We start from the raw sequence: 27,361 nt of genomic DNA, 5'->3' as shown, positions 1-27,361 counted from the left end.
ACACTCAAACGTGAATTAAAAGAACCTACTTGAATCTCTTATTCATGCATTAATGCTGAATAAAGTTAGATTTTTCAAGGCATAAATTTCCTGACTAAGGCATTCGAACACAGAGTCAAAAAGAAGGAAGGAAGTGATTCAGTTTCGGGGCAGATTATTTTTATTCGCTTGTACCAGTTCTTCTGAGGCTAACTGATGAAGGTCTGTGGAATTTTGAAAGCCATTGAAGGTGCTGGAGTGACTTGTTGGTGAAAATCGGGTGGTAAAAGAGTAGACATTTTTAGTTGGTCTTGTTCTTTACCATAGAGCATATTTTTCTGATCTATTTTGATGTGTTATGTTCAGCTCTAATGTTGAATCGTGACATATGGACACACCTTCCAGCTATGGTATTTTATAAGGGAAGTGATATTAATTGGCCCAAACTATCGGTACTGTAAGAAGGGGGATTTCACCATATCCAGATTCAGCCAGCTTACCCCCCCCCCCTCCAAAAACATAATAAAAAATAAAATAATGGTGATTAGTAATAATAATATTAATAATAATCATCATCAGCATCATAGATAAATACAGTAAAAGCCTGAGAATTTTTTTCCTTTGTTATATCTATTTTTTTGTTTTGAGTTTTTTTTCATATTTCAGTTAATTTTGAAACGAGTTTGTCCCAGATAACTTCTACCCTTACAGGGGTTTGAAGTCATATACAGAGGAAAATTGACAAAATCAGTTAAAATACAGTAGTTTGCCTGAAGCCAGATCATTCATTCATTCATTCATTCATTGCCAGACGCCATGTATCCCAAACGGGGTGGCCAAGGGCTTAGAGTTAATTGTTTTACAGGGAGGGGCACTAATCCTCCACCAACCCCACTTGACACGTAGGTAGATACAGAATTAAATCCAAATCAATTGCAGTACAGTATTGTACATTAAAAACCTACCCAAATGGAACCTAAACTGCCCTTACTAACCCATCACAAGCACACTAAACCTAACCTTGCCCTACCTGGGGGGGCTTTGTCCCCCAGACCCCCCTAGTGTCATTAACCAACCCAAATTTAAACCACCTTAAAGACACCTCTGCAGTGGAAATGTGGTACAGAAGACTCCCCTCCCCCCTTAATTCGGGGATATGTATAATGTCATAGGGCACACTGACACAACCGATGTACAGGGGTGGCAGTGAAGGGAAGTTACAGTATTTCAAAGCCTGGGATGTCTCCTTGAACCTTACCAGTTAGCATCCTTCAGGCCTAACCTCAATTTTTTTGCAGCAGTAGTACATTACCAGTTAATAGTGGCAGGGTTCATAATGTGGTGTAAAATGTTTTGTATTGAAATAATTGTTACCATCAGTTTTTTCATTTTCTCTGAGAGGCTGACTTAAAAAGAGCCTGGAATGAGGTCATAGAGTATGACCTTAGGGAAAAGGAACTGAATAGGGAGGCTACCAGAGATTGAGCAGCATGAAGAGCCACCATTAGGTAACCAAGACTTGCATTCAGGCATATTGGATCCTTTATAAATTATACAATCAGTATAGCCTAATTGATTACAGTCATTTAATTAAAATCATTGAATTTTAATCCTTGTTTAAGTTAGGTGGTTATGAAATTCATTTAGGCTGGTTTTAGACTTTGGTTTATGTAAAAGTATCCCCCACAGGATCAACTGTAGGAGCAGGATACTGGTGAGAGGTAAGGAAGAGGAGCTTCTATGGGAGTGAGGGAAGTATGTTTGGATAAAATGGCTTACTTTATCCCCACGGCTGGGAGGCTTCCAAGAGGGTACGAGGCACTGGGAGGCTTCCAAATGGGTACAAAACATTAGAGAGTACAGTACTGTATTTGAATTTTTGGATCGTGTGCTTCTGCCCGAAATTGTAAAGTGGGCTGCAGTGATTTTTTAAGTGGCTATGATAGAAAGCATTATGAGAAATACACTGAGGTCGTTTGGACCTGTGAAGAGAATGGGGTGAGAGACTAACTAGGAGAGTGTATGTGAGTGAGGTGGAGGGGAAGAGAGAGGAAGGGGGAGACCAAGGATGAGATGGAGGGATGGAGTAGGGGGGGGGTGTTAGTTGGGGGGAGGTCAGCAAAATGGCAGGGGACAGGGTGACATGGAGGCAGTTTGTGGCCACCCTTTAGAAGATTAAAGTGTCTGTCAGTAGATAGATAGATAGATTTTTGAAGTACCTGATGATGTAACATATCTGGCCTTCCTTACTGGTTGCTGACTGCATTCTGTAATATGGTATGCTGGCTGACCCACATGATAACCACAGGCATTACATCAGTGTCTTTCAATGCTTAGGAGTTTGCTGCAACTTTGTGGATCTAAGGTGTAATCATCCAGCCATATGCTTGAATAAAGTGACTGGTATTATACAATCATATTTTATAGCCTATCAGATTTCTGTAGTAAGTATTATTGTATGGTATGGTGTTACAGAGTGACTGGAGTGTATCATAGTTACACATTCATTTTTTTTTTTTGGATAATCACATGTTATAGATACTGTACGGTACATGTGTAGCAAGTAAAGAAAGAGTATTACAGTTATCTACATCACCAGACCAGCATCCCAACAACTCAGGCAGCATATTCAGGAATGCAAGATATTAATTTCATTTTTTTTTCCCCAGGTAATCACACACAGGTAAACCAGACCATAATCTGTACAGTTCAGACAGGAAAGTAAGACTGCAGCTATATTTCCACATCACAAGCCAGCATCGCATCACCACAGGCTGAATATACAGGAGCACAAGATCCAATGGCATCCTCAGCAGAAGTGGCACAACCGACGACAGACCCCCTTCCCACCCCGAGTGGCGTCCCCCAAAACAGCGCTGGTACAGTGGCGTGGGGAGGCGCCGGGATGTCCCAGGACCCAGTGGCGGTGTCAAGCCCCTGGGGTAACGTGTCTGCAGATTCCCCGCAGGTTATGACCTCGCCCACATCATTCCGTGACCTCATGTCAGAAGACCTCGCTAAAGACCTGGATGAAAAGTGAGTTAAAAATGTATACTTTTGTGCCTTTGGTATGATGATACATTCTTTGTCTTATTCTTGCCATCTTCAATCTATCTATCTATCTATAGCCCGACGCCCTAATCCTGCAAAGGGTGGCCGCAGACAAAACCCCTCCAAGTCGCTCTGTCACCCATCATTTGACTACCCTCCCCCAACTCACCCCCCCCCTCCCTCATATACCTCTCAACTCCATCCCTCCACCTCATCCTCAGTCTACCTCTCCCTCTCCCTCCTTCCACCTCACTTACATACACCCTCTTAGTCAGTCTTTCATTCTCCATAGTGCTGTTATGAAATCTGTTAAAAAGTGCAATGATTCAGTTAGTTCCATCCCGTACAGAATCATTGATTATCACTAATACTTGAATATCTTTTCCACGTAGCCATTTAGGAACTGAAGTCTGACAGGCTTGACATATCTTAAATATTTTATTGTCTCTCATTGTGTAAATTAATGTGTGTTGGAATGTGGCACTTAGCAGGCTGGCTAAAGGAAAAAAAAAAAAATCCAAGTTTGAAAAATATCTATTAATACTATCAAGTAGATGAAGGCACTTATTGTTTGTTTTTTTAGTTAGTTGTTTTCCGGGGAGGGGCACTAACCCTCCGCCAACCCTTTTAGTCGCCTTTTACGACAAGCAAGGATACTGGGGGAGTATTCTTGAAAAACCCCCCTACCCCCAGGGGGTCCTGGGGAGTCACGTGGAGAGACAGGCTGACGAATGAGGATATAAAGGAGCGTTGTGGTGTGGATGTGGATGTGATAGGAAGCGTTATGAGGAACACACTGAGGTGGTTTGGCCATGTGGAGAGGATGGAGGGTGAAAGACTGACGAAGAGAGTGTATGTGAGTGAGGTGGAGGGGGGAAGAGGGAGGGGGAGGCCGAGGATGAGATGGAGGGATGGGGTGGAGAGGTATATGAGAGAGGGGGGTGTGAGTTGGGAGCAGGGCAGTGAAATGGCGGGGGACAGGGCGACTTGGAGGCGATTTGTTTGTGGCCACCACAAACGGGATTGAGGCGTCTGGCAATAGATAGATAGGATGAAGGCACTCCAGATGAATGTGACCCCAGAAAAGTTTACCATACATGCAAGGGATGGGTGGGGTTGTATGAGAGGATGTGAGGTGAGTCTGAGTGTAATTTTAATGAACTGTAATCATACTATTTAAACCCACTAGGGAGAATGAAGCTTTCTACCAATCCCTGGTGGAGCAGCCTGCAGACCTTGGAAGCATACTGAGCAGCCAGAATGACACCTCGGACGACCTGCTGCTGGCTCAGATGCTGCAGTATGAGTTTGACCGCGAGTATGACCAGCTGGTGCAGCGGCAGGAGAAGATATATAACGGAAACTCAAAAGGTTGGTGTCCCTGAAAATTGTGTGTGTGTGGAGTATTTTGCCTGTAGGGTGGAGTCAGGATTCCAGGGGCTGCAAAAGGGTATTGAATGAGTGTTTGACTGTGAGTATGACCAGCAAGTGCAGCAGTAGGAGGAAAGTATGGTGGAATCCAAAAGGTGGGTGTCTGCTGTTTCATACATTGCCCTTAGATTGGTAGTCGCAGTAGTGGTAGCAGCAGCAGCAGCAACAGTCTTGGCAGCGGTAGTACAAGTATTACTAGTAGAAGCAGTAGCAGCAACAGAAATAGTACTGCAGTAATAGTAGCAGAAGTTGGTGTTGGTGTTGTTAAAACAAGGCCGTCACTTGAAGGCATATCTCTCCAGAACCCCTGAGTTTGGTATATTGGTTTTACATATTAATTTTGTATGGAGGGGTGTAGAACAAGGTTGTAGTACTCCTTTCTTTATCAGGTGTTGTGATAGTAATTGGACTGACTGGAGGTGGTAGGTGGAATGAAGTGTCTAATCATGAATGTCTGTATGTGTGAGGTTGAGTCAGGATTCCAGGTGCAGTGGTGGGTGAATGAACGTTTGGCTCATTTAATTGGGGAGACTTTCAGCCAGTTATCGCTGTGTCATGCATTTTCTTGCTGTCTGGACCGTGCCTCACCCCATTCTTAGGTGGGAAAAAAAGGTCTAGATGTTGGTGATATGTGAAAAGGTACTTCTATGCTAGTATGTGTAAGCCATGGTCACTTCCCAACTCACTTCCAAGGCACTCTCCTCTAGATTGTGTGAAACTGTCGATCTTGTAGCCTCAGGCATATTTGGACATGAACCCAGTAGACTGCAGGCTTATGTAAATTTTATGAAAATGTTGATGTTGTTGACGTTGTGGCCTCAGGCACATCTGCACTTGAACACAGTGGACTGCAGGCTGAAGTTGCCCATCGCCCACTGTCTGCCAACCTCCTTTTGGGGGATAAACAGGGAAATGAGGGATGTTTGAATAACCTGACGGTGGAACTGCCTGGTTATATCAGTACCACAACATGAAGTCATCCCTCTCAGACACCTAATATATAGGAAAAAGAATAAATAAGTAAATAATTGATCGCCATCAACATCCTCATTATCTAATCCTGTGTTGCCCCATGAGGAACGTAGGAGCCCAGGGCTAGGCAAGTTGGTCCTGACATTTAAGAGGAGAGTGACCAGCCTCACTCATCCCTGAGTGGCATTACAGGAGCAATAAACCTTACCCACCCCTTGGATATAAACCCGCACAAGCTCAGTCCGAAATAATTGATAATGATGATAATGATAATAGTAGTAGACATTAGTAATCATTATACAGTACTAATAAGCAATGTGTTAATTTTCAGTGTCAGTGTCATTCAACAAGTTCAAACTGTGCCCCACCTGGTACGGCCCCGACAGCGATGATGAACTCAAGGACATAGATGATGAGCACAGGGCCATTGACTCATTTGAGGTGGGTATTGGAAGCATACGTAACTGTACTTGCTCTGTTTTCACATGATGGAACTGGGCCACACCTAAGCTTGCATAAAGTGAAGTAAGCCTTTGTTTTGAGTCAAGAATAAAATGTCCTTAGTTACTGTAGTCAGTTTTTTTTCACTTGATGAAACTGTGTCGTGCCTCAATGTAGCAAGGGACTGTCTGCCACAAGGGAACATCGATTCACTGCACAGGACAGCCCAGCACAGGCCATTGCTTGCATGCAGTTGATGGGTCTCTTTGGCCAGACAAGCTGAGGTTAGCGTCAGCAACAACTAAGCGATGGTCGCATGAATTTCAGTGAGCCCAAGTTATGAGATGAAAATGGATCTCGTTTTTTACCAGAGTCAGTTTGTTTGAGTTACTTGAGAGGAGCATGTGGAGTGACATGGAGGGACAGGTTGACGAATGAAGACGTGAAGGAACGTTGTGGGGTAGATGTGGATGTGGTTGAGAAGATTAGGAGAAATACACTGAGGTTTGGAGAGAATGGAGAATGAAAAACTGACTAAGAAGGTGTATGTAGGCGAGGTGGAGGGAGGGGTAGACCGAGGATGAGGTGGAGGGATGGAGTTGAGAGGTATATGAGGGAGGGGGGGGTGAGTTGGGGGGAGGGTCGTCAAATGGTGGGTGACAGAGTGACTTGGAGGCATTTTGTCTGCGGCCACCCTTTGCGGGATTAGGGCGTCGGGCTATAGATAGATAGATAGATAGATAGTTTGTTTTCAGCTGACAGAACTGGGCCATTCCCACGACATTGATGCTAAGTTATAGTTGCATGAAATTTGATCAGACTTAAGTTGTAAGGTAGGAATGAGTCTCCTTGGTTACCTCTGTTCTCTTATTTAACAGGAGCGTGAGCGTATGGATCCGGTAATTCCCTCGTGTGGCTATGTTAAGCAGGGATCTAAGCTGGTCACCAAACATGACTTAGACATCTCAGGACGCAAGAATGCCGAGCGCTTCATGAATCTGCCCCCAGGGATAAACACAGGAGATGGCGGTGGATTTGATATGCATCTCTCAAACAAGGTAGGAATATGCTAGAGTATATCATTATCATTATTATCACCATCATCATCATCTTTCATTGTCCTTATCATCATTATTATTGTCATTATTGCCAAAAGAGAGATAGCCCCAGGAATTGGTGGAGTGTGTGGTGAAATGCTGAAGCATGGGGGAGAGATTGTGGTAGAATGGATATGGAAGATGTGCAGATTGGCCTGGGAGGAAGGTAATGTCCCGGAGGATTGGAAGTCAGGTATAATTATTCCCTTGTACAAAGGAAAAGGGGAAAAAGAAGTGTGTGGTAATCATAGGAGCATTTGTCTTCTTAGTGTAATAGGAAAAGTATATGGTAGGATACTTACTGACTGAGTTAGGGAAATAACAGAGGAAATAGTTGGAGAAGAACAGGGAGGTTTTAGGATCAGATATTCATCCTTAGGTCTTCAGTGGAAAAGTTTCTAAAGAAGGGAAAGAAGTTATCTGTGGCCTTCATGGATTTGGAGAAAGCATATGACAGAGTGGATAGACAAGGAATGTGAAAAATTAAGAATATATGGAGCAAATGGCGAGCTGTTGAATGCCATGAAGAGTATGTATGAGGGTGCTAAGGCTGCAGCGTGTGTGGATGGTGAACTGAGTGAATTTTTGGTTATACAATCATCCATGAACTTCCTCCATATCCTCTGAAAGGAAAATGGTGAACTATGTGAGGGCAGTTTCAGCCTGAAGTGCACTGGGTTTACAGTGTGATGAGCCTGTGGTTGCAACTGCTAATAGTACAATACCAGTGTCAGTAAGCCTTGACAATTATTATCTTATACTCAGTAACTCTGTGTATTAAATGTTAAGATAAAAAGATGAGTAAGTAAAAAAGTTTTATCACCAAAAGTTGATGACTTAAAAATTAGTTAACCCCTTGGCTGTATATAGCATTGCGGAAATGCCGATCAGTAGATTGCGTTGTACATTCCAGAAGAGCTGCGTGAAATATAAACTTTCTGGTCATTTTTCGCACCTACTGCATGCTTGTACTTGATGAGTGGATCGTGAATCGTCAGTGTGGAGTGTAATCTTTGTCTGAATGAATTGTTATGTTTGGTTAGGGATGAGTTGGTCAAAAAACATGATGACAACACGATTTTTTATAACCTGTTTTCCCGCATCATGGACATAGGAAATGTTTAGGGCTGATGCTGCATATGGGGTTAATAGAGAACTACTGTTTGTGAAGAATGTTACAGTATTCTGGAATGCCCGTTTGACTTTCTATAATATGTCTATCTATCTATCTATAGCCCGACGCCCTCATCCTGCAAAGGGTGGCCGCAGACAAAATGCCTGCAAGTCACTCTGTCACCCACCATTTGACTACCCTCCCCCCAACTCACCCCCCCCTCCCTCATATACCTCTCAACTCCATCCCTCCACCTCATCCTCAGTCTACCCCTCCCTCTCCTTCCCTCCACCTCACCTACATACACCCTCTCAGTCAGTCTTTCATTCTCCATTCTCCATATAAATATGTTTATAGATGAAATTTGTAACTTGTATATTTGCAGTAGTGTAGAGACTTGTTATGGTTATTAGTAAGTGGTTAATGGAAGTACCTGGTATTATTTACAGGTTTACAACAAGCTGTGTCGGTCCGCCATGACAGACATCAGGAGGAAGCAACGTGTGCATGATAAGGTTTGGCCTCTGTGCTTATGTTGTCCAATTTTCATCCTTCTGACACTTAGAAAGATTTGAAACAGGTACATTTGCTCCAAAAAGTATCAGTGAAGATGCTTGATGATTTTTGACCCCTTGTTGGGATGCCTACTTTCATGAGGATGCTTTATATTGCATGCTTGAGACATTTCTTTACCAGTATTGTTATCATATCAATAATAATGTGATAGTAGATTAATCTCATTGGAAGGGATGGAGTTGAGAGGTATATGAGGGAGGGGGGGGTGAGTTGGGGGGAGGGTAGTCAAATGGTGGGTGACAGAGCGACTTGGAGGCGTTTTGTCTGTGGCCACCCTTTGCGGGATTAGGGCGTCGGGCTATAGACAGATAGATAGATAGACATTACAAGCTATGGTGATCATTTAGAATATCATCGCTTCCTTCCTGTGCAGTACTTTTTGGAACTTGTGTACAAAAAGAGATATTGACAAGGAGAGTTTATGTGAGTGAAGTAGAGGAGGAGTGATAAATCAAGGATGAGGTGGAGGGATGGGATGGAGAGCTGTATGCATGAGAATGGTGTGAGTTGGAGGAATGGCAGCTTTATGGAGAATGAAAGGGTGACATGGAAGCAAATTTTTTGTGCCCACTTCTTCTGGGATTAGGACATTTGCCTATGGATGGAGAAAAATATTGAGATATGTGGACAAAACAAGTATTACCTCAGCTTTGGCTCCAGAGTGGTTTGAGGGCAGGGAAGGTGCTGGAGAGGGATGCCTACATGTGGTGGCACTGACATGACCAGGTAGTGGAGCTGCCCTCAGCTTCCTCCCTATCCCCAGAAAGGAGGATGGTGTGCTGTAGAAGGTAACTTTGTCCTGCAGTCTCTTGGGTTTATATTCAGCTGAGCCTGGAATTGCAACTGCTACTACCACTACTGCTGCCAGGGCTGGGGAGTGAGAGGCACAGTGATTTCCATCCATCCATCCATCCATTGCCAGACGCCATGTATCCCAAACGGGGTGGCCAAGGGCTTAGAGTTAATTGTTTTACAGGGAGGGGCACTAATCCTCCACCAACCCCACTTGACACGTAGGGAGAACGTTATGCCAGCAGCATCTGGTGTTCCCAGGCGGTCACCCATCCAAGTACTAACCAGACCCAACGTTGCTTTATGTCGGTATTTGTATTGTTGAGGGGGGGGGGGAAGAGGGCTTATTGATAATATATTTGAAGCCGCTAAATTTATGAGTTATAAATTAATTATCCAAAATAAATGCGCTTATCATCATCATCATCATCCAGATCTCATTTCTTGTCCCCAAATTTGGTGAGGTAGGATTCATGGAGCAAGAAGCCACCTGATGGGAAAATTAATCCTGAATATGCTCAGTGAAAAGGGCCACACTTCCATTCACATACCATTCAAGCCCTGAGAGTCCTGGGTCCACCCCACAGATAATGTACCCCCTCCACAATATGTCTACCCCCAATGTATGTATGTCCCCCCCCAGTGCATACATGCCCCCACTAAACTTGCTGACCTAGCATGCTTTCCCAGGGCCCCACGCCTGGGAAGACGGCGCCACTGCGTCAGTTGAGAGCAGACATTCAAGACAGGCAGACTATTTTTTTGTGAGCTGGTAATAAACTCCTTATCTAGCTGTTTGTACACGGAGTTTCTATCACCAAAGTATAGCAAGTTACAATATATATATACACACTTACTTCTTACCACCTGGCAACCTGAGTTAATTGAGCAGCTATCACCTCACCGAGAAAAAAACTGGTGGCAGATCCTTGAACAATATTCTTCCAACCAGCTCAGTCCACTGTCATGTGGAGAGGATGGAGGGTGAAAGACTGACGAAGAGAGTGTATGTGAGTGAGGTGGAGGGGGGAAGAGGGAGGGGGAGGCCGAGGATGAGATGGAGGGATGGGGTGGAGAGGTATATGAGAGAAGGGGGTGTGAGTTGGGAGCAGGGCAGTGAAATGGCGGGGGACAGGGCGACTTGGAGGCGATTTGTTTGTGGCCACCCCAAACGGGATTGAGGCGTCTGGCAATAGATAGATAGATAGTTAGACTTCTCTTTTTCAAACACACCTTTACCATATCAATCCACACATTCTTTTTTGCCTACCGTGCCTCCTTCCACCTTTAAACTTGTCTAGATGTACCCATTTCACCACTGTTCACGCTCATTCTCTTCACGTAACAAGCGTTGTAATGGGTTAAAAAAAATTCTAAAGTATCGGGGCTTGAATAGTGAGTGAATGAGTGTGTGGCGTATGAATTGGACAGACGTTTGATAGTTCTTCATCTGCCGTTCTCTCTCTCTCTCTCTCTCTCAACCCGACTTCACTCCATCCTTGGGTGGTTGATACGATAATGGAAGGAGGGAGAGATAGATAGATTGATGTGTAGAAATCTGCCCCTTTGTCAGTTTTTTCGTACTTTCCGGACCATACTTCTCTTCATCCATGGTTGAAAAAAGACGTCTGGATGATGATGGTGATGATGGTTTTTTTTATATATATTTGAGGGGGGGGGAGGGAGGGGGAGGCCAAGGATTAGATGGAGGGATGGAGTGGAGAGGTATATGAGAGAGGGGGGTGTGAGCTGGGATCAGGGCAGTGAGATGGTGGGGGACAGGATGACATGGAGGCGATTTGTTTGTGGCCACTCCTTATGGGATTAAGGCGTCTGGCAGTAGATAGATAGATAGAGAGATAGACTATTTTGCACGTAAAGATTTAATGTGAAATTTGACATGAGAGTGTTTTCCATCCTTGGGTGAGAAGAGAGGAATGGATGATGAGGATGAGGATTTTTTACATGAAATTTGGCCTGGGAACTTGCAGGTAGAGATATTTTACACAAGATTTGAAATGTGAACCGTTTTACATGCTTAGGGTTATAGATGATAGTGATGATGATGATGATGATGATGATATATTACTTTTTACCTGGGAACTATTGCCTTTATTTTTTATATATATATTTAGAATTTTATCTGAATATGTTTTGCATCATAGGGTGGAAAAAAACATATTGATGATAGTGATGAGGATGATTTTTGATGTGAAATTTAGTGAGGCCTATGTTACAGGTATAGCAGGCAGCAGTCGATATGGCTTTGGTGATGATGTTGATGATTATGATTAATATTATTATTATTGTTATTATTATTTAAAGGAATAATAATATCAATAATAATAACTAATAATAATAATCATCATCTCACGTAATGCCACTCAGGGATGAGTGAGGCTGGTCACTCTCATCTTAAATGTCAGGACCAACTTGCCTAGCCCCGGGCTCCTACGCTTCTCATGGGGCAGCATAGGATTAGATAATGATGATATGATGATGATTAATGAAATATTACCTGATAATTATTTTACAGGTAGAGAAAGCCACAACAGAGATGGCATTGGACCCCAAGACCCGCCTGCTGATCTTCAAGCTGGTGAACAACGCCGTTCTGGACTCAGTGAACGGCATCGTCAGCTCTGGCAAAGAGGCGGTGGTGTTCCATGCCCAGGGAGGAGTGTGAGTGTGGCGTAAATTTTTTGGTGGTACTATATGGAGGGCTGGACACAGTGCTGGCAGGGACTGGTGGTGAGCGTTTGGGAAGAGGTTAGGATGATGATGATGATGATGATTCAGTCACTATACCAACATGTGCAGACATATTGTATTTCCTGTTTCATGTTTTTTTCTTCCAAACACTTTTTGAATTTTGCGCCATTCCTTTATTTCTTTACCAGTTCACTTCAGACGGGACACAAATATTTCTTAGACACCATTTTCATTTTATTTAGGTCATTTAAATGGAGTTATGGGGTCAGACGTTAAGCTCATAAACACAAAGTTTTGAGACTGTGTTTTTGCATGTTCTCAATAGGGTGGAGTTAAAGGCTTTTCGTCTCATTAACTCTCCTCCTCTTACTGACTCCCTTCAACCTCTGTCTCTTTGTCGCAGTGTTGCATCTTTATCTCCTTTCTATCACTGCTCCTCTGAACTGTCTGCACGCATTCCTCCACCTCTATGACCTGCGCGTAGCACCCGTCTAGCAACAAACTCTCATCCCTTTTCTGTCCAGCTTTCTAATGCAAGAGTTAACCGTTGCTCCCAGTCCTTCATTTATGCAACAGGTCAACTCTGGAACTGTCTCCCTCTGTCTGTATTTCCTGCTTCCTGTGATCTCCAGTCTTTCAAACACAGTGTATCCAGGCATCTCGAAATGATCTGATCTTGAATTTGGCTCTCTCTTGAATTTTGTTTTTCCTTGGAGGGAACAGTTATTGTGGGCTCATGGCCTTTGGTTCCTTCTTTCTCACTTAAAAAAATATATATATATCATCATGGCACATTGCACAGTAATATGTCAGTGTACTGAAGCTGTATTGAAACCATCTTGCATTCTCTTGGGAATATTGGCAATCTTGATCTTTATTTTTTATTCCCATGCCAACAGGCTTGAAGATCGCCCCCTCCCTGAAGACTGCGCTGTAAAAGTATTCAAAACAACCCTGACGGATTTCAAAACCCGAGAGCGCTACATAAAAGATGATTATCGGTTCAAGGATCGCATATCAAAGAATAATGCACCAAAGGTAAAGTTACTCAGCCTTGTAATTGAGATTGAAGGTGGGAGGGGATGTGGTAGGCCAAGAAGGTGGATGGTTTGGTAAATAAGTGCTTGAGAAAGTAAGGTAAATGAGGGTGGAAGAGAGCAAGGTTTGGAAATTGAAGGTAGGGAACTGACAGTGATTCATATTAACTTTGAGACTGAGTTTGAAGGTGGAGGGAGAAATGGTATGCCAAGTAGAAGGTGGGTGAGTATGGTAGTTAGTAAGTGTGTGAAAAAGTGAGGTGTGGCAGTTGATGAGGTTAGGGAACTGACAAGGGCTTAAGTTGATTGCATGAGGCTGAGGTTGAAGGTGGGCAGAGGCATGGTAGGCCAGGAAGGTGGTTGGATATGGTAAAATAGTAAGGAAGTGAGATGGGGAAGTTGATGAAGCACTGAAATGGACAGCAAATTGAGGTGATGGGAAGAATTTTGCGTGGAGGATTGAACGACAGGGGTTTAGCATCCATATTCTTTCCTGGTGAAGTGATAGTTGTTACACTGACTCATGCTGATAGGTGCTGTGAAGTATTTAAGTGTGAATGGGTGTGCTTGTGAAGTGCAGTAAGGATTCTGAGGGCTTGAATGGTGTGTGAATGGGAACGTGGCCCATTCAGTCAGACAGACGTTGGTTAGTCTCATTCTGTCAGTTTTTTTCCTGGATATCTGGACCCTACCGCACTCCATTTTTAGGTGGGAGAAGAGGTGTGGATGATGATGATGATATCTTTGCAGCTGATAAGTAGATCAGAATTGTTTAATCTTTGCCTCTGTAGTGGATTAATTTATAGGATTTACAGTGATTAATGTCCTCTCTGTGCAGCTGATTTAACCGTGGGCTGTTGGTAAAGTCTTGAGTGTTAAATAGATTGGAACTAATTAATCTTTGTGTCCGTACTGCTGATAAATAGTTATATAAAGAGTTATTTAATCATTCTGTCCTGGCAACTAATTCATTTATGAGTCATAAATAAGATTAAATGATGAATAAATAGGAATTAATTCATCTTTCTATCCATGCAGTTGATTCAGCTCTGGGCCGAGAAGGAATACCACAACCTGCGTCGCCTCCGCCGTGCCGAGATCCCAGCACCTGACCCCATACTAATAAAGCAGCATGTTCTGGTCATGTCCTTTATTGGGGCCGACCACCAGGCTGCCCCCAAGCTGAAAGAAGTTCGCCTGTCCTCGGCTGATCTTAGTCTTGCATATGAGCAGGTGGTGGAGGTGAGTGTTTGGTGAGTTATTTATTTATTTACAGTATTAAGCAACGTTGGGTCTGGTTAGTACTTGGATGGGTGACCGCCTGGGAATACCAGATGCTGTTGGCATCCCTACGTGTCAAGTGGGGTTGGTGGAGGATTAGTGCCCCTCCCTGTAAAACAATTAACTCTAAGCCCTTGGCCACCCCATCTGGGATACATGGCATCTGGCAATGAATGAATGAATGAATTTATTTATTATGTATAGATGAATGGCTGCACACACATAAACACGCAAGTGCATGTGCATGAGCGTGCATGTGCCCCCCCCAAACACACACACACACACACACACACACACACAGTTACACCGCTTGCTGGCGCAGTTCTCGCTTGCCATCTGGTAGGCGAGAGTTCGCGCCTCGCTCAGGTTGTGAAAAGTTTCACTGACGAAGTGGGTGGTCACTGTCCCCCTTGAGCAAGGGGACGGGTGTGTGTGTGTGTGAAGGTCACAGCCTTGCCCTTAGATCGGACTATATGAGCTTTCAGCTCCCTTCCGGGAGGGTAAAAGCTGACGATCACGACCATCAAGTGATCCTGACCGACCCGGTGAATTACACACACACACACACACACACACACACACACACACACACACACATTAAAACAATGCATATTTCTGAGAACAAAACATGATGATAGTTGATGACTCTGACACAAAATTCATTATTCAAAGTTTTCTAGTTGTGGGCTTCCCAAATGAACCAATGAAAATGATGCTGTGTTTCATGCTAGAGGTGAACATAAACTTTGTAGAGTGGTTCAGAGGTTCACTAATCCTAATCAGCCTTGTGGAGTTACTGTACATGGAGAGATAGACAGACAATTAGGGAAGGGAAGGAGCATTGTGCAGGAGATGTGCTAGAAAGATTTGGGAGAAATACTTTAAGATGGTTTGTCCATGTGGAGAGGATGGACAATGAGGCATTGACTAGGAAAGTTATTGCAAGTGAGGTGGAGGGGATCAGGGGGAGAACACCAAGGATGAGATGGAGGAATAATATGGAAAGATATTGTCTGTGAGAGAGGAGAATGTGAGTTGGAGACAGGACACACTTCTGGCAGAGGACAGGGTGACGTGGAAGCAGTTTGTTTGTAACCACCCATTACAGGAGTATGGCATCTGGATATAGGTAGAAAAACTGATAGATTTAATCATTCATTCAATTTTCCACACAGGCAATGGTCAAGATGTTCCACGCCTGCCACCTCGTTCACGCAGATCTCAGCGAGTACAACATTTTGTGGTATGAAGGCAAGTGCTGGATTATTGATCTGGGCCAGGCTGTCGAACCCACGCACCCCCACGCCCTGCATTTCTTACACCGTGACTGTACCAACATTATTAAGTGAGTAGTAAATTTGATGCCTGGTGGTTTACTAGATTACAGTGGTTATTGAGGCTTATCCCTGGTCTGTCTGGCCAAGAAGACCCATCAGCCACATGTAGGGTCATCCTACAGACACAGTACAATACATAAACTGTGGAAGGAACCAGTGCTGTCACAGTGCCTCACCAGGGTCCTTCCCCACAGGAGGGAAATCAGAGGAGGTTTAGCTCACTAGCCTAGGTTAACACTGCATCTGCGTTGCTTCACCCAGGACACACACTGCTACTACATATAGGCTTATCATGAATGTAATTAGGTTAAAATGCTCTAATTGAACATTTCCTTGGGTGTGTATCAAAGGGATGGTTGAAGATTAATGCTCACATAGTGTCACTCAATTGTAGCTGTATTTATATTGTTAGGTGAGTGACAAGTAGTGTGTTGGATTGTGGTCAAAGAATTCTCAGTATCATGCATAATTACCTTACCAAGTATTGTCTGTGTGGTGGAGTCAGGATTCCGTGGGCTTGAAAAAGGAGTGAATGATAGTGTGGTGTATTGAATGGGACATGCTGGTGAATATCCTGTCAGATATTTTCTTGTTCCTTGGGTCCCTACCTTACCTCATCCTTGGGTGGGAAAAACAGGCCTGGATGATGATAATGAATGCCATAACGTGTTTTAAACTTGTGTGCAATACACAATTTACGTTTGCCTCTTAATTTTTCTTATCTTTTGCGGTTAAGTTCAAATAAATTACAGTTGCCTGCTAAAGTTTCATTGCTACCGGTTAATCTGATCTTCCTGTGTACATTGGTGCTGGAGAGGCACGCCTTCATGTGGTGGCACCAATATAACCAGGTGACTCAACTGCCTGGTGATACAAATGTCCTCCATTGACTTCCTTATTCACCAAAAGGAGGATGGTGAGCTGCAGATCAGCCTAAGCCTGCAGTTCACTGGGTTCAGATTCAGATGAACTTGTGAGTACAACCACTACTGCTACTACTACTAATACTACTACAACTACTTCAGTTTGCATTACTTGTATGAAAAAAATTTGTTATTTTGGACATAAGCTGATTAACATATAATTATCTTGCTGGTAGTAGAGTAGTAGCAGTAGTTGTGTTGGTGTAGTAAACTAAGGTTCATGAGAATGTGAACTCAGTAGATTGCAGGCTGAAGTTTTCCTCCTTCCTGCAGTTAACCAACCTTTCAGGGGACAGGGGGGGAGTGGAGGGGTGTTTATGTAACTAGGCAGCAGTGCCATTCCTCTGTGTCAGTGCCATCGGGTGAGAAGAACATGAATGAGGGTATATGAGTTGAAGGAGGGGCAGCCTGATGGTGGAGAAGAGGGTGACCTGGAAGTGATCTGTAACCCTAAAGATGTTTGGTAGTACAATAGGTAATCATCATCATCATCCGGACCTCCTTCCCAACCCTAGGGCAGGGTGAAGAGTAGCAATGTCCAGACAGCCCACATTTGCCCAGTCCAATGGGCCACGCCTCCATTCACTCATCATTCAAGCCCCTGGAATCCTGGCTCTACCAGATACATTAAACAGTCACAAAAGGTTTATTTAATAGTAGTTGCATCCCGAGCTCATCATATGAACTCAGTGTACTGCAGGACAGAGTTGCCTTTTTCCTTCAGTCCACCATCGTCATTTAGGGGGATAAGGAGGAGATTGAGAGACATTTAGGGATTGAGGGACATTTTTATAACTGAGCAGCTCCACCGCCCAGTCGTATCAGCGCCACCAAGTGAAGGCCTCTCAACCATCGCACTTTGTTTCTTGACTCACCAATCATGCCATTTCAGGTTCTTTGAGTCCAAGGGGCTTCCTAAACTGCCATCACCACTACAGCTGTTTGAGAAAGTCAGTGGGATCTCCCTGCCCGGCCCTGAGGAGTCCGCCCCAAGGATGGTATGTTGAGTCCCATAATGGGTGGCCACAAACAAATCCCCTCCATATCACCCTGTTCTCCATCATTTGGCTCCCCTCTTTCCATCCCATCCCCTCTATATCTCCATCTCTTCTTCTCGTCCTTGATCTCCCGCACTACATCACACACACTCTTCCAGTCAGTCTCTCATTCTCCAACCTCTCCACATGGCCAGACCATCCTAGGTATTTGTTTATACACTCTCATTCCCATCCACATCAACACCACAACGTTCCCTTACATCCTTATTCGTGTATACCTCATATTCCATCCTTAATTATTTTTTTTACTATTTCCGTGAGGTCCTTCATGTGGCAGCACCAATGTGACCGGACGGTGGACCTGCCCAGTCGTAGAAGCATCCCATAACTCCCTCCCGTACCTCCCGAAAGGATGGCAGACTGCATAACAGCAACTTTGTAACTTAGGCCTGCAGTCCACTAGGGTCACTTTCATTTGTAGCTGAGGGTACAGTGAACACGATACTGGTGCTGTTTTTTTTAATTGGGTATTTATGTCCTAGTATGTAGTTAATGTCTATCTATCTATCTATCTATAGCCCGACGCCCTAATCCTGCAAAGGGTAGCCGCAGACAAAACGCCTCCAAGTCGCTCTGTCACCCACCATTTGACTACCCTCCCCCCAACTCACCCCCCCCTCTCCCTCATATGTGAATCCCATTATTTGCCGTTGACATGCTGTTGAGACAGTAGGACATACACAAGAATGATATATGGAAGCATGATGAGGACACAACCTTATTCCTTAATGGTTTTGCCAGTGAGCATCTTCGAGGAAAAAACCCATTGACAGAGCTGATCAAGAGTACAGTTTTGCTTATAAGTTGCATTTCTCAATATTACTGTCATTCACATAGTACTTCTATGCTTCTGTACATTAGTCACAGAGAGCAGCTGAAAGTGAGGCTGGTCACTCTTGCTTTATATTTCAGGACTGAGTAGCATAGCCCTGGATCCCCACACCCTGAATAGGGCAGGAAAGGCTCTGATGATAGATGATGTGTATTTAATAGCTTAACAATAACAGTCAGGTTACTTAGTTTTCAAAAGCACCAAGCAGATGTGAATGTCCTGAGTATCACTGATATTCATTTTCTGTAACTAAAATGAGACTAATGATTTATTTTTATGATATCCATGCTAGATCAGAGAGTACAAGGAGTTAAGGAAAAAGGAAAATATGCTGTTGGACTCTGACTTGACCTTCAGAGTGTCATTCTATTGCATCTTATTTCACGTAGCTCAGTTGCAGAAAACTATAATACTGCATCCTTCCTACAGCACTTATCATGACTAGTATCAATTGCTGTTGATAATCTGTGGTTATAATTTTGCTTTCAAGATAAGAAGAGGGGAATTTTAGGCGAAGTCAAAATAAAAGTCTATCTATCTATCTATCTATCTATCTATCTATAGCCCGACGCCCTAATCCCGCAAAGGGTGGCCACAGACAAAACGCCTCCAAGTCGCTCTGTCACCCACCATTTGACTACCCTCCCCCCAACTCACCCCCCCCCCCTCATATACCTCTCAACTCCATCCCTCCACCTCATCCTCGGTCTACCCCTCCCTCTCCCTCCCTCCACCTCACCTACATACACCCTCGTAGTCAGTCTTTCATTCTCCATTCTCTTCACATGTCCAAACCACCTCAGTGTATTTCTCCTAATCTTCTCAACCACATCCACCCCTGGGGGTAGGAGTGTTTCAAGAATACTCCCCCAGTATCCCTGCTTGTCGTACGAGGCGACTAAAAGGGTTGGTGGTGGGTTAGTGCCCCACCCCGTAAAAAGAACTAACTAAAAAAGCGAACAAAGCGAACAAAAAAGGCTAATGATAAATATTTTTGGTGTTCACATTAGATCGAAGAGTACGAGACTCATCAGGAGCTGTGGCGTGAAGGAGTAAACAGCTTGAGTGACCAGTTTGAGTTCCTGTGGCAAGAAATTCAGCTAGAAGAGAAGCAGCGGAAGGGCATGAGGCTGAGGGAGGAGGAGGAGGAGGAGGACGATGGGGAGGAGGAGTTGGTGGAAATGATGATGAAGGTACCAGTATTGTCTTTATTTGTTGATAGAGGAGAAGGAGGAGGAGAAGATGGTATTATATTGTTCTGTAATGAGAAGAGGAGGAGGAGGAGGAGGAAAATGAAGAGGAGGTGGAGGGAGAGGAGGATGAAGAATTTGAGGAAATGATAATGAAGTTAGTGTGTCATTCTGTGCTGAGATGTAATGATGATGATGAGGAGGAGGAGGAAATGATGAAGGTATAGTGTCACTCATTGCTGAGAAATGATGATGATGATGATAAGTAGAAGAGGGGGGGGTATGGCATTGAAGGAAATGATAATACTGCATCACTGTACTGAAAGAGGAGGAGGATGGGGATGTGGAATTGGGGGACCTAAGTTAAAATTGTTGTCATTCTATGCTATTCATTTTACAGTATGCACCGCTTGTGTATATTACAGTATTTAGACGAGATTAGGAAAGCCAGTATATGACAAGGGATTGAGTTGGTTGGATGAGGAATGTAAAAGAATTGGATACACTGTTGTTACTTAGACTCTCATCGGATTGTCTCTTGTCTGATGGGTAATTATGAAGCCTGCGTATGGACTGGTGTATGTCAAGTGGAGTCAGGATTCCAGGGGCTTGAATGATGGATGAATGAGTGTTGGGCCCACTTCATTAGACATGCTGTTCATTAGTTCTACCACTGTCGTATTCTTTCACTCATCCTCACCCCAACTGCAGGTGAGAAAAAGAAGTGAGATGATGGTGGTGGTGGTCGTGGTGGTAGTAGTGGTGATGATGGTGGTGGTAGCAGAAGTAGTGATGATGATATTTCCATTCCCCAGCAGGACGATAAGCACAGGGAAGAGGAGGCACACAAAGAATTGGATCGGCTGGGAGACCTGAGTGCTGCGGAAAATCATGGGAAAGATGCCAAGAATTCACCACCCAGCCAAGGCCTCAATATTTCGGGAGCTGCATCAAGTGGGCAGGGTGGTAAGGTGCTGAGCAGGAGTTGTGAGAAGCAGAGTAAGAAGAGAAAGAATAAGAGTAAGAAGAGTAAGTAGTTTTATTGCTAAGGCTTTTTATAACAGGAGAGTAAGGAAAGGAAGACTTAAAGCGGGAGTAGTGAGAAGCAGAGTGAGACAAGTAGTTTTATTAATAAGGCTTTTTATAACGGAAGGAAGTAAGAAGAGGAAGAGTAGGAGTTAGTTTTGTATAACTGAAAACAGGAGCCTATGAAAGAGTAGAAAGAGTAAGAGGGAAGCAAGGCCTTGAATAGGAGTATTGAGAAGCAACGTAAGAAGAATAAATTGTCTTGTTAATAGAATAGATTTGTAACTTTGAATGGCAGCACTTAGAAGAAAGTTTTGTATAATAGAATCAGAGTACTCATAAAAAGAGTGAGAAATAGTAATCAGAATCAAAAAGCGTATAAGAAAAAGAGTTAGTAGTTTTGATAATGAGATAGTTTTATATAATCAAATAGGAGTACTGAGAAGAAGATTAAGAGGAGAAATAATAAGAGTAAGACAATAACTAATAATCAGAGCAAAAACGCAAAAGATTAGGGGTAAGAAAAGTAATTAGTTTTTGTAATAAGGTAGATTAATTATATAGAAAAATCCAGCCCCATGTGTAAACAGATCGAAACCTTGCTTTCAATGTTACCACTTGAGCACTAAGTGATGATGATGATGGATGTAGCTGCTTCAGTTGATTTTGGTGATGATGATGATGGATTTACCTCAATATAATTTGATGATGATGGATTTACCTCAATATAATTTGATGATGATGGATTTACGTCAATAAACTATGGTGATGATGATGATGATGATGGATTTCCTTCACTTAATTTTGCTGATGATAAGACTGGCTTTTGTATGCTTTAATTCTCTCCACAGTGATGCCAGTTATAGTTGTTTCTCCCAGTTTTCATTTGATTTTATTTATCTGAGGAAACATTTCTTGTAGTGAAGGGATTATTAAAAACTCTAGCTAGATTATGAAAGGCTCTGTCTAGTTCCAACAGTCTGAAAAATCCCTCCCTAGCCGAATCAGGTTGTCTGAAAATCTAAATATCTATCTATCTATTGCCAGACGCCATAATCTCGCAAGGGGTGGCCATTTGACTTTGAGTTATTTGTTTTACAGGAAGGGGCACTAACCCTCCACCAACCCACTTGCTGCCACATAGGGAGCACGTATGTTTTGGTTATATGGTTACCACCCAGCGTTGTAAATGGTTTCCTGGCTTACAGGAAACCATTTGGCTTGTCACTCAATGTAAAGCCACCTGTAAAGGAAAGAAAAGCAATAAGAAGCGACAGGAAAGATGGGAGAAATAGGAAGAGAGGAGGGCAGGCACAGAAAAAGAATGATAAAGGCTAAGGAAGAAGTAGGCAGCACTACATCAAGTGAGTGGATGATGGTCGCCACCACCTACCACTAAATATAAATAATAAAGAAAAAAAATGGCATCTTTGTAGTCAAGTGGATAGGACTGAAATTTGTGTAGGAGTCTTGGAGAACAATAATTAGGCTAAAATTGTACTTTTTTGTTTGGTGAGATTATGCACAGCCATGAGCAAAAGTTCATCAACACTTCTTTGCCAGCTGTGACAGTGGAAAGTGTTACCGGAACTCTTCTTATGTGATGGCAATATGAGGCACAATAAGCATGAGAAGGAAGGATGCACTGTGTTTGGTGGGGAATGAGATATAATTAGGTAGGACACTGCTGGCAGGATTGTTGGCCAATTTCCTTTCCTGACTACACTGCAGAAAGTTTTCATGGAGTCTTTTGGAATAATAATTACAGTACTGTACTTTAATATCATACTTTCTTTTAGTTTTGAGCAATAGCCTCCATACACTGGATGAATTTGTGAAAGTTGTGGATTACAATAATTTTTTTGAAGTAGATATGAGGAGTCCTGTGGAGTATCCCCAAATGTGGCAAAATAGAGAGAGAGAGAAAAAAAAAAATGAGTTTTATTTATTTTTTAAATGATGCCTTCAGAGTTCTTCCATAGAGCCACATCATAGAAATCATTTAAGGTGCTCTGTGCGGAAACTCCAGAGGTACCATGGGTCCAAAAATTCTAGATTCTACCAGCCATTTTCTTGGATGGAAAATGAGAGGCTAACTACAAGCGTACAGCCACATTTTGGTGAGGTCCAGGTTGAAGCCTGCATTAAACCAAACACATTTCCATTTTATGGTGCTCAAGCTGAAGCCGGATTTAAGCCACACTTTAACCAGGCTCGAGTCAAGTCAAGTCACCTGTGGAGTAGGCTTGAGGTAGCTTAAAGACCAGTGGTATAATGTCATGTAAACAAATATGGAGTATTGTCTCCTGTTGTAAGTGTTGTCTCCACAGTTCTTGTGGATAATGTTATGAATATGTGACTTGCAATGATTAATGATGATAAGTGTATGAACATGCTACAAGTAAGTTGATGTTTTTAGAAGAGAATTTCTTATATAAATGGTGTCAGCTGATCAGAACGTTAACAGTGGTCAGCCAGTCAGAGGCTAGAGAGTGTTTCTGGTTGGCCTCTGAGACTTAAGCCAAAGAGCAAAGCCTGACTTAAGCCTCAAGTCTCACAAAAAACGTGGCATATGTGAGTCAAGTAGAGAGGGAAGGGGAGACTGAGGATGAGAATGAGGGATGGAGTGTAGAGAGATACGAGGAAGGCAGATGTGAATTGCAGGGAGAGTAAGCAAATGGCAGAGGACAGGATGACGTGGAGATGATTAGTTTGTGGCCACCCCTTATGTGGTTAAGGCATATGGCTATAGATAGGCGTCCACATAGAATTTTGGCATGTTTGGCTTCACCTCTAGAACTCCTCATATATATAGTATGTATACTAAAAAAAGTACAGTATGTAATTATTTTTTCAGTGGCATATTTTATGTTTTTGGTTATGGATAATTGATCCTGATATATGGTAGAAGTTTGAGTCATATGTAAATTGTAATTAGACAGGAAAGGATGTGCCCACCAGAGAATAATATTTTAGTAAAAGCACGTATGTTTATGTATTGGTATTACACACACACACACACACACACACTCTCTCTCTCTCTCTCTCTCTCTCTCTCTCTCTCGCTCACTCGCTCTCACTCACACACACACACACACACATTTTTGCATTTCATTATTCTGTTGTAATGATATATTTAGCTTTCATGTACCATAGCTGCATTTTTTCTTTTTACAAGGAAGTTATTTTTCCAGTCATACGGTACAGCATAATTTAGTTCTAGAGTCTCCCTTTTGTTATGTAGTGTACCTTCATTGAGTAGTCTGGTTTTTTTGTATTTCCTAAAGCACTTCAGTCCCATGAGGTACAATAATTTCTCATCTGACACTCACTTCTTTTTTTTTCCAATACGTTTAGCAGTAGCTTGCCCAAGTTCAGATTCACACATTGTTCCAGGCCTTGGTACACTTTCCATACTTTTTTCTTCCCCAGTAGGTTCCAGCATCTGCGTGGAAGTAATGAGCTGGTTTTGGCACATCGTTTAGCATTTACATATAAACAGTTTAGAATCCCTGCTGAGACTCACACATTCTAAGTCTTACAACACATTTTAGATGACTTTCCTCTCAGCCAACAGTTTCCAGCAGCTGTTGTGAAGTAATTAGCAGCTTTTGGCACTTTGTTTAGTTCCCAGTCCCTAGAAAACATCAGCTACACCATGGCCATCCTTAGTATGGGATTCCTTAAGGGATAGTTTGGTGTATTTGATTTGAGTTATGCAAGTTTTCAAAAATTATTATTATTATTATTACAGATAGATTATTATTATTATTATTATAGGTAGATTATTATCATTATTATTATAGGCAAACACAGGCGCAGTATTTCTTCAACTAAAGGTTGTGATAGTGGACTGAAGTTCTTGGGTAATATTAGTAGGTTTTCCAGCATTCTTTCTTAGTGATTTCTCGGGAATCTTATATGTCATTATTTTTTGTGCTTTTTATTTCATAGTTTTTTTCATGACATGGTGGTAGTAGCAGCAGTTGCAACCCCAGGTCCATCACAGCACGAACCCAGTGGACTGCAGGCTGAAGTTCCCCTTATCCCACAGTCCACCTTTTGGGGCACAAGGCTGAGGGACATATAACTGTATAACTGGGTGGTACACACACCTTGGCATGTTTTCTCACGGTTAAGTAAGCTTCCTAACACCTCTTCCATACCAATTTATTTTTAGATTCAGCAAGCCATAATCACTTCGTACATTGTTTATGCAGAGTATGGTGATATTAGAATGATTTAAGCACCATGGAAGAGCACAGAAAGATGTAATAAGCAAAATAAATAACTTAGGAAGAGGTGCTAGGGAGTTTCCTAAACTGAAGAGAATAGGGACCCATGTGTTCAATGTTTTGGTGTTTGGTTGGTGGACATTGTGACCCAAAGCTGTAATTCACCTGTTGATTTGTCTGTCAGATGAAAAATAACATGAGTACAGTGTGCAGAATAAGTCACTGTGTAGGAGGTGCTAAGAACCATGGCTGAGCATACACACAGACATGTCCAGTGTTATTTGAGTAGCAGAGAATTATAACTGGACGCTGTAGTTGACCCTCTAGTTTGTGTCTATCAGATGAAAACAGACTAAGCAGAATAAATCACTACACAACAGGTGCTTAGAACCCTGGAGAAGCGCACACTCACATCGCCAGTGTGTGTTGATGAGTAGTTGAGAATTATACCTCGAAGCTGTAATTAACCCATTATTTTGTCTGTCAGATGAAAACAGATTATCGTATGTAGAATAAATCACAATCAAAGAGGTGCTAGGAAACTGATAAATTCATAAACACATACACCCACAACTCCAGTGTTTGTTGAGAAGAAGTTAAGCATTATATCTTGAAACTAATTGGCCTTCTGGTTTGTCAGATTTAAATTGGCTATACTCTGCAGAATAAGTCACTACAGAACAGGTGCTAAGAAGCCTGGGCAGGCATACACCATGTCTTTAGTATTTGCTGTGGAGTAGTTAAGAATTGGGAGTGGAACCTGTCATTGGCTTTTTTTATTTGTTGTAAAATAGAAGGTTTTGTTACCAATGAATATTTTAAAATAATGTGTGTGTTTTTATGTTTGGGGTAGTTAATATGTGTTTATCATATTTTTTTTTTTATGCAAGGAAAAAGGAACCCAAGGCCAGGAGCCAGCAAATTGTTCCCTCTAAGCTTTGTTTTGTTTTGTATTTGAAGGCTCCAACATGCTTGCATGCATTAGCCTTGGTCATGTAATGGAGGGTGAAAGACTGATGAAGAGAGTGTATATGAGTGAGGTGGAGGGGGGAAGAGGGATGGGGAGGCTGAGGATGAGATGGAGGGATGGGGTGGAGAGGTATATGAGAGAGGGGGGTGTGAGTTGGGAGCAGGGCAGTGAAATGGCGGGGGACAGGGCGACTTGGAGGCGATTTGTTTGTGGCCACCCCAAACGGGACAGAGGCGTCTGGCAATAGATAGATAGATGTAATGGTGGCTCTCCATGCAGCTCAATCTCTGGCAGCTTCCCTGTGTAGTCCTCTATCCCTCCAAGAAAAAAAAATATATCCATCCATCCATCATCCAGTCCTCTGTTGCCCCATAAGGAACGTAGGAACCCTGGGCTAGGCAAGTTGGTCCTGACATTTAAGATGAGAGTGACCAGCCTCACTCATCCCTGAGTGGCATTATGTGAGCAATAAACCCCAACCATCCCTTGGATATAAACCTTCACCGGCTCAAAAATATAAACATAATTAACAGCCATATTCAATATCTGCAGTAAAATTATCTTTATCTGCTGTCAGCCTGTATATGTAGCTATCTATCAGTCATTTATCTAACTACAATACGTCTCTTCATCCATACATAAATGCTCCAACATGCTGCCTTGCATCTGTGTTGGTCACGTAATGGTGGCTTTCCATGCTGCCTTATATCCAGCAACCACTTGATTCAGCCCCATGACCTTAAACCAGATCAGGCAGATTTTTGTGGCCAGCATGATCACTAGTTATGGTATACAGTGGTATGATGTAGGTTTGGTTATTTGACGTGCAGACATTGATACACAGGCGTGAATGAAATGGGGAAGGTGGTGGCTGAATTGATAGAGAGTCTGTAGTCCTAATGGACCCAGGATCTAAACCTGGCAGAGGCAGGGAACAGTTTGAGGACTTCAGTTTCATAAAAGCAGACTTTACTGACCTACTAGAAGACCCACCAAGATGTAAAACTACCCCCGCAAATACCAGCAAACCAGCCCTGTATGAGACAGCCCTAGAATTTATTCAGTATGGACAGTGGGTGTTAGCGCTTAAGTGGTGACATGTAGAGGTGTGTAGGGCCTTGGGATAGGCCCTGAAACCTTTGCCTGGAGTTGGACACATAAAAAAAAATGGATTCTCTGTAATGTGTTCAACACAACTTTGTTCATCCACTCCACCAGGTGCTTTCTTGTGGGCTGTGGGGACGGCATTGCCAAAGTTATCAGTGTCTAACTTGTATCATGTATTGATTTCTTATTCCCACTGCCAT

General features: G+C 42.8%; 1 protein-coding gene across 2 annotated transcripts; it reads left to right on the top strand.

Moving 5' to 3' along the window:
- Window positions 1-116: 116 nt before the first annotated feature.
- Window positions 117-21,525, top strand: LOC145418331 (serine/threonine-protein kinase RIO3). 2 transcript variants are annotated; one of them, XM_080286773.1, is made up of 13 exons: window positions 117-201; window positions 2,649-3,015; window positions 4,220-4,401; window positions 5,765-5,874; window positions 6,753-6,932; window positions 8,535-8,600; window positions 11,990-12,135; window positions 13,065-13,203; window positions 14,241-14,444; window positions 15,659-15,828; window positions 17,636-17,741; window positions 19,644-19,826; window positions 20,642-21,525. In XM_080286773.1, the coding sequence occupies exons 2-13, from the start codon at window positions 2,780-2,782 to the stop codon at window positions 20,858-20,860; spliced, it is 1,941 nt and encodes a 646-aa protein (XP_080142899.1). In that variant the 5' UTR covers window positions 117-201; window positions 2,649-2,779; the 3' UTR covers window positions 20,861-21,525. The 2 variants fall into 2 exon arrangements, with proteins under 2 accessions (XP_080142899.1, XP_080142898.1); XM_080286772.1 differs by having other exon boundaries at window positions 20,639-21,524.
- The last annotated feature ends 5,836 nt before the right edge of the window (window positions 21,526-27,361 follow it).

This window comes from Coenobita brevimanus, chromosome 113, assembly GCF_032717465.1.
Source record: "Coenobita brevimanus isolate Jiangsu-jjx chromosome 113, ASM3271746v2, whole genome shotgun sequence".
Lineage (NCBI taxonomy): Eukaryota > Metazoa > Arthropoda > Malacostraca > Decapoda > Coenobitidae > Coenobita > Coenobita brevimanus.
The sequence above is the reverse complement of the archived record's forward strand: the minus strand, read 5'-3'. Positions and strand labels throughout refer to the sequence as shown.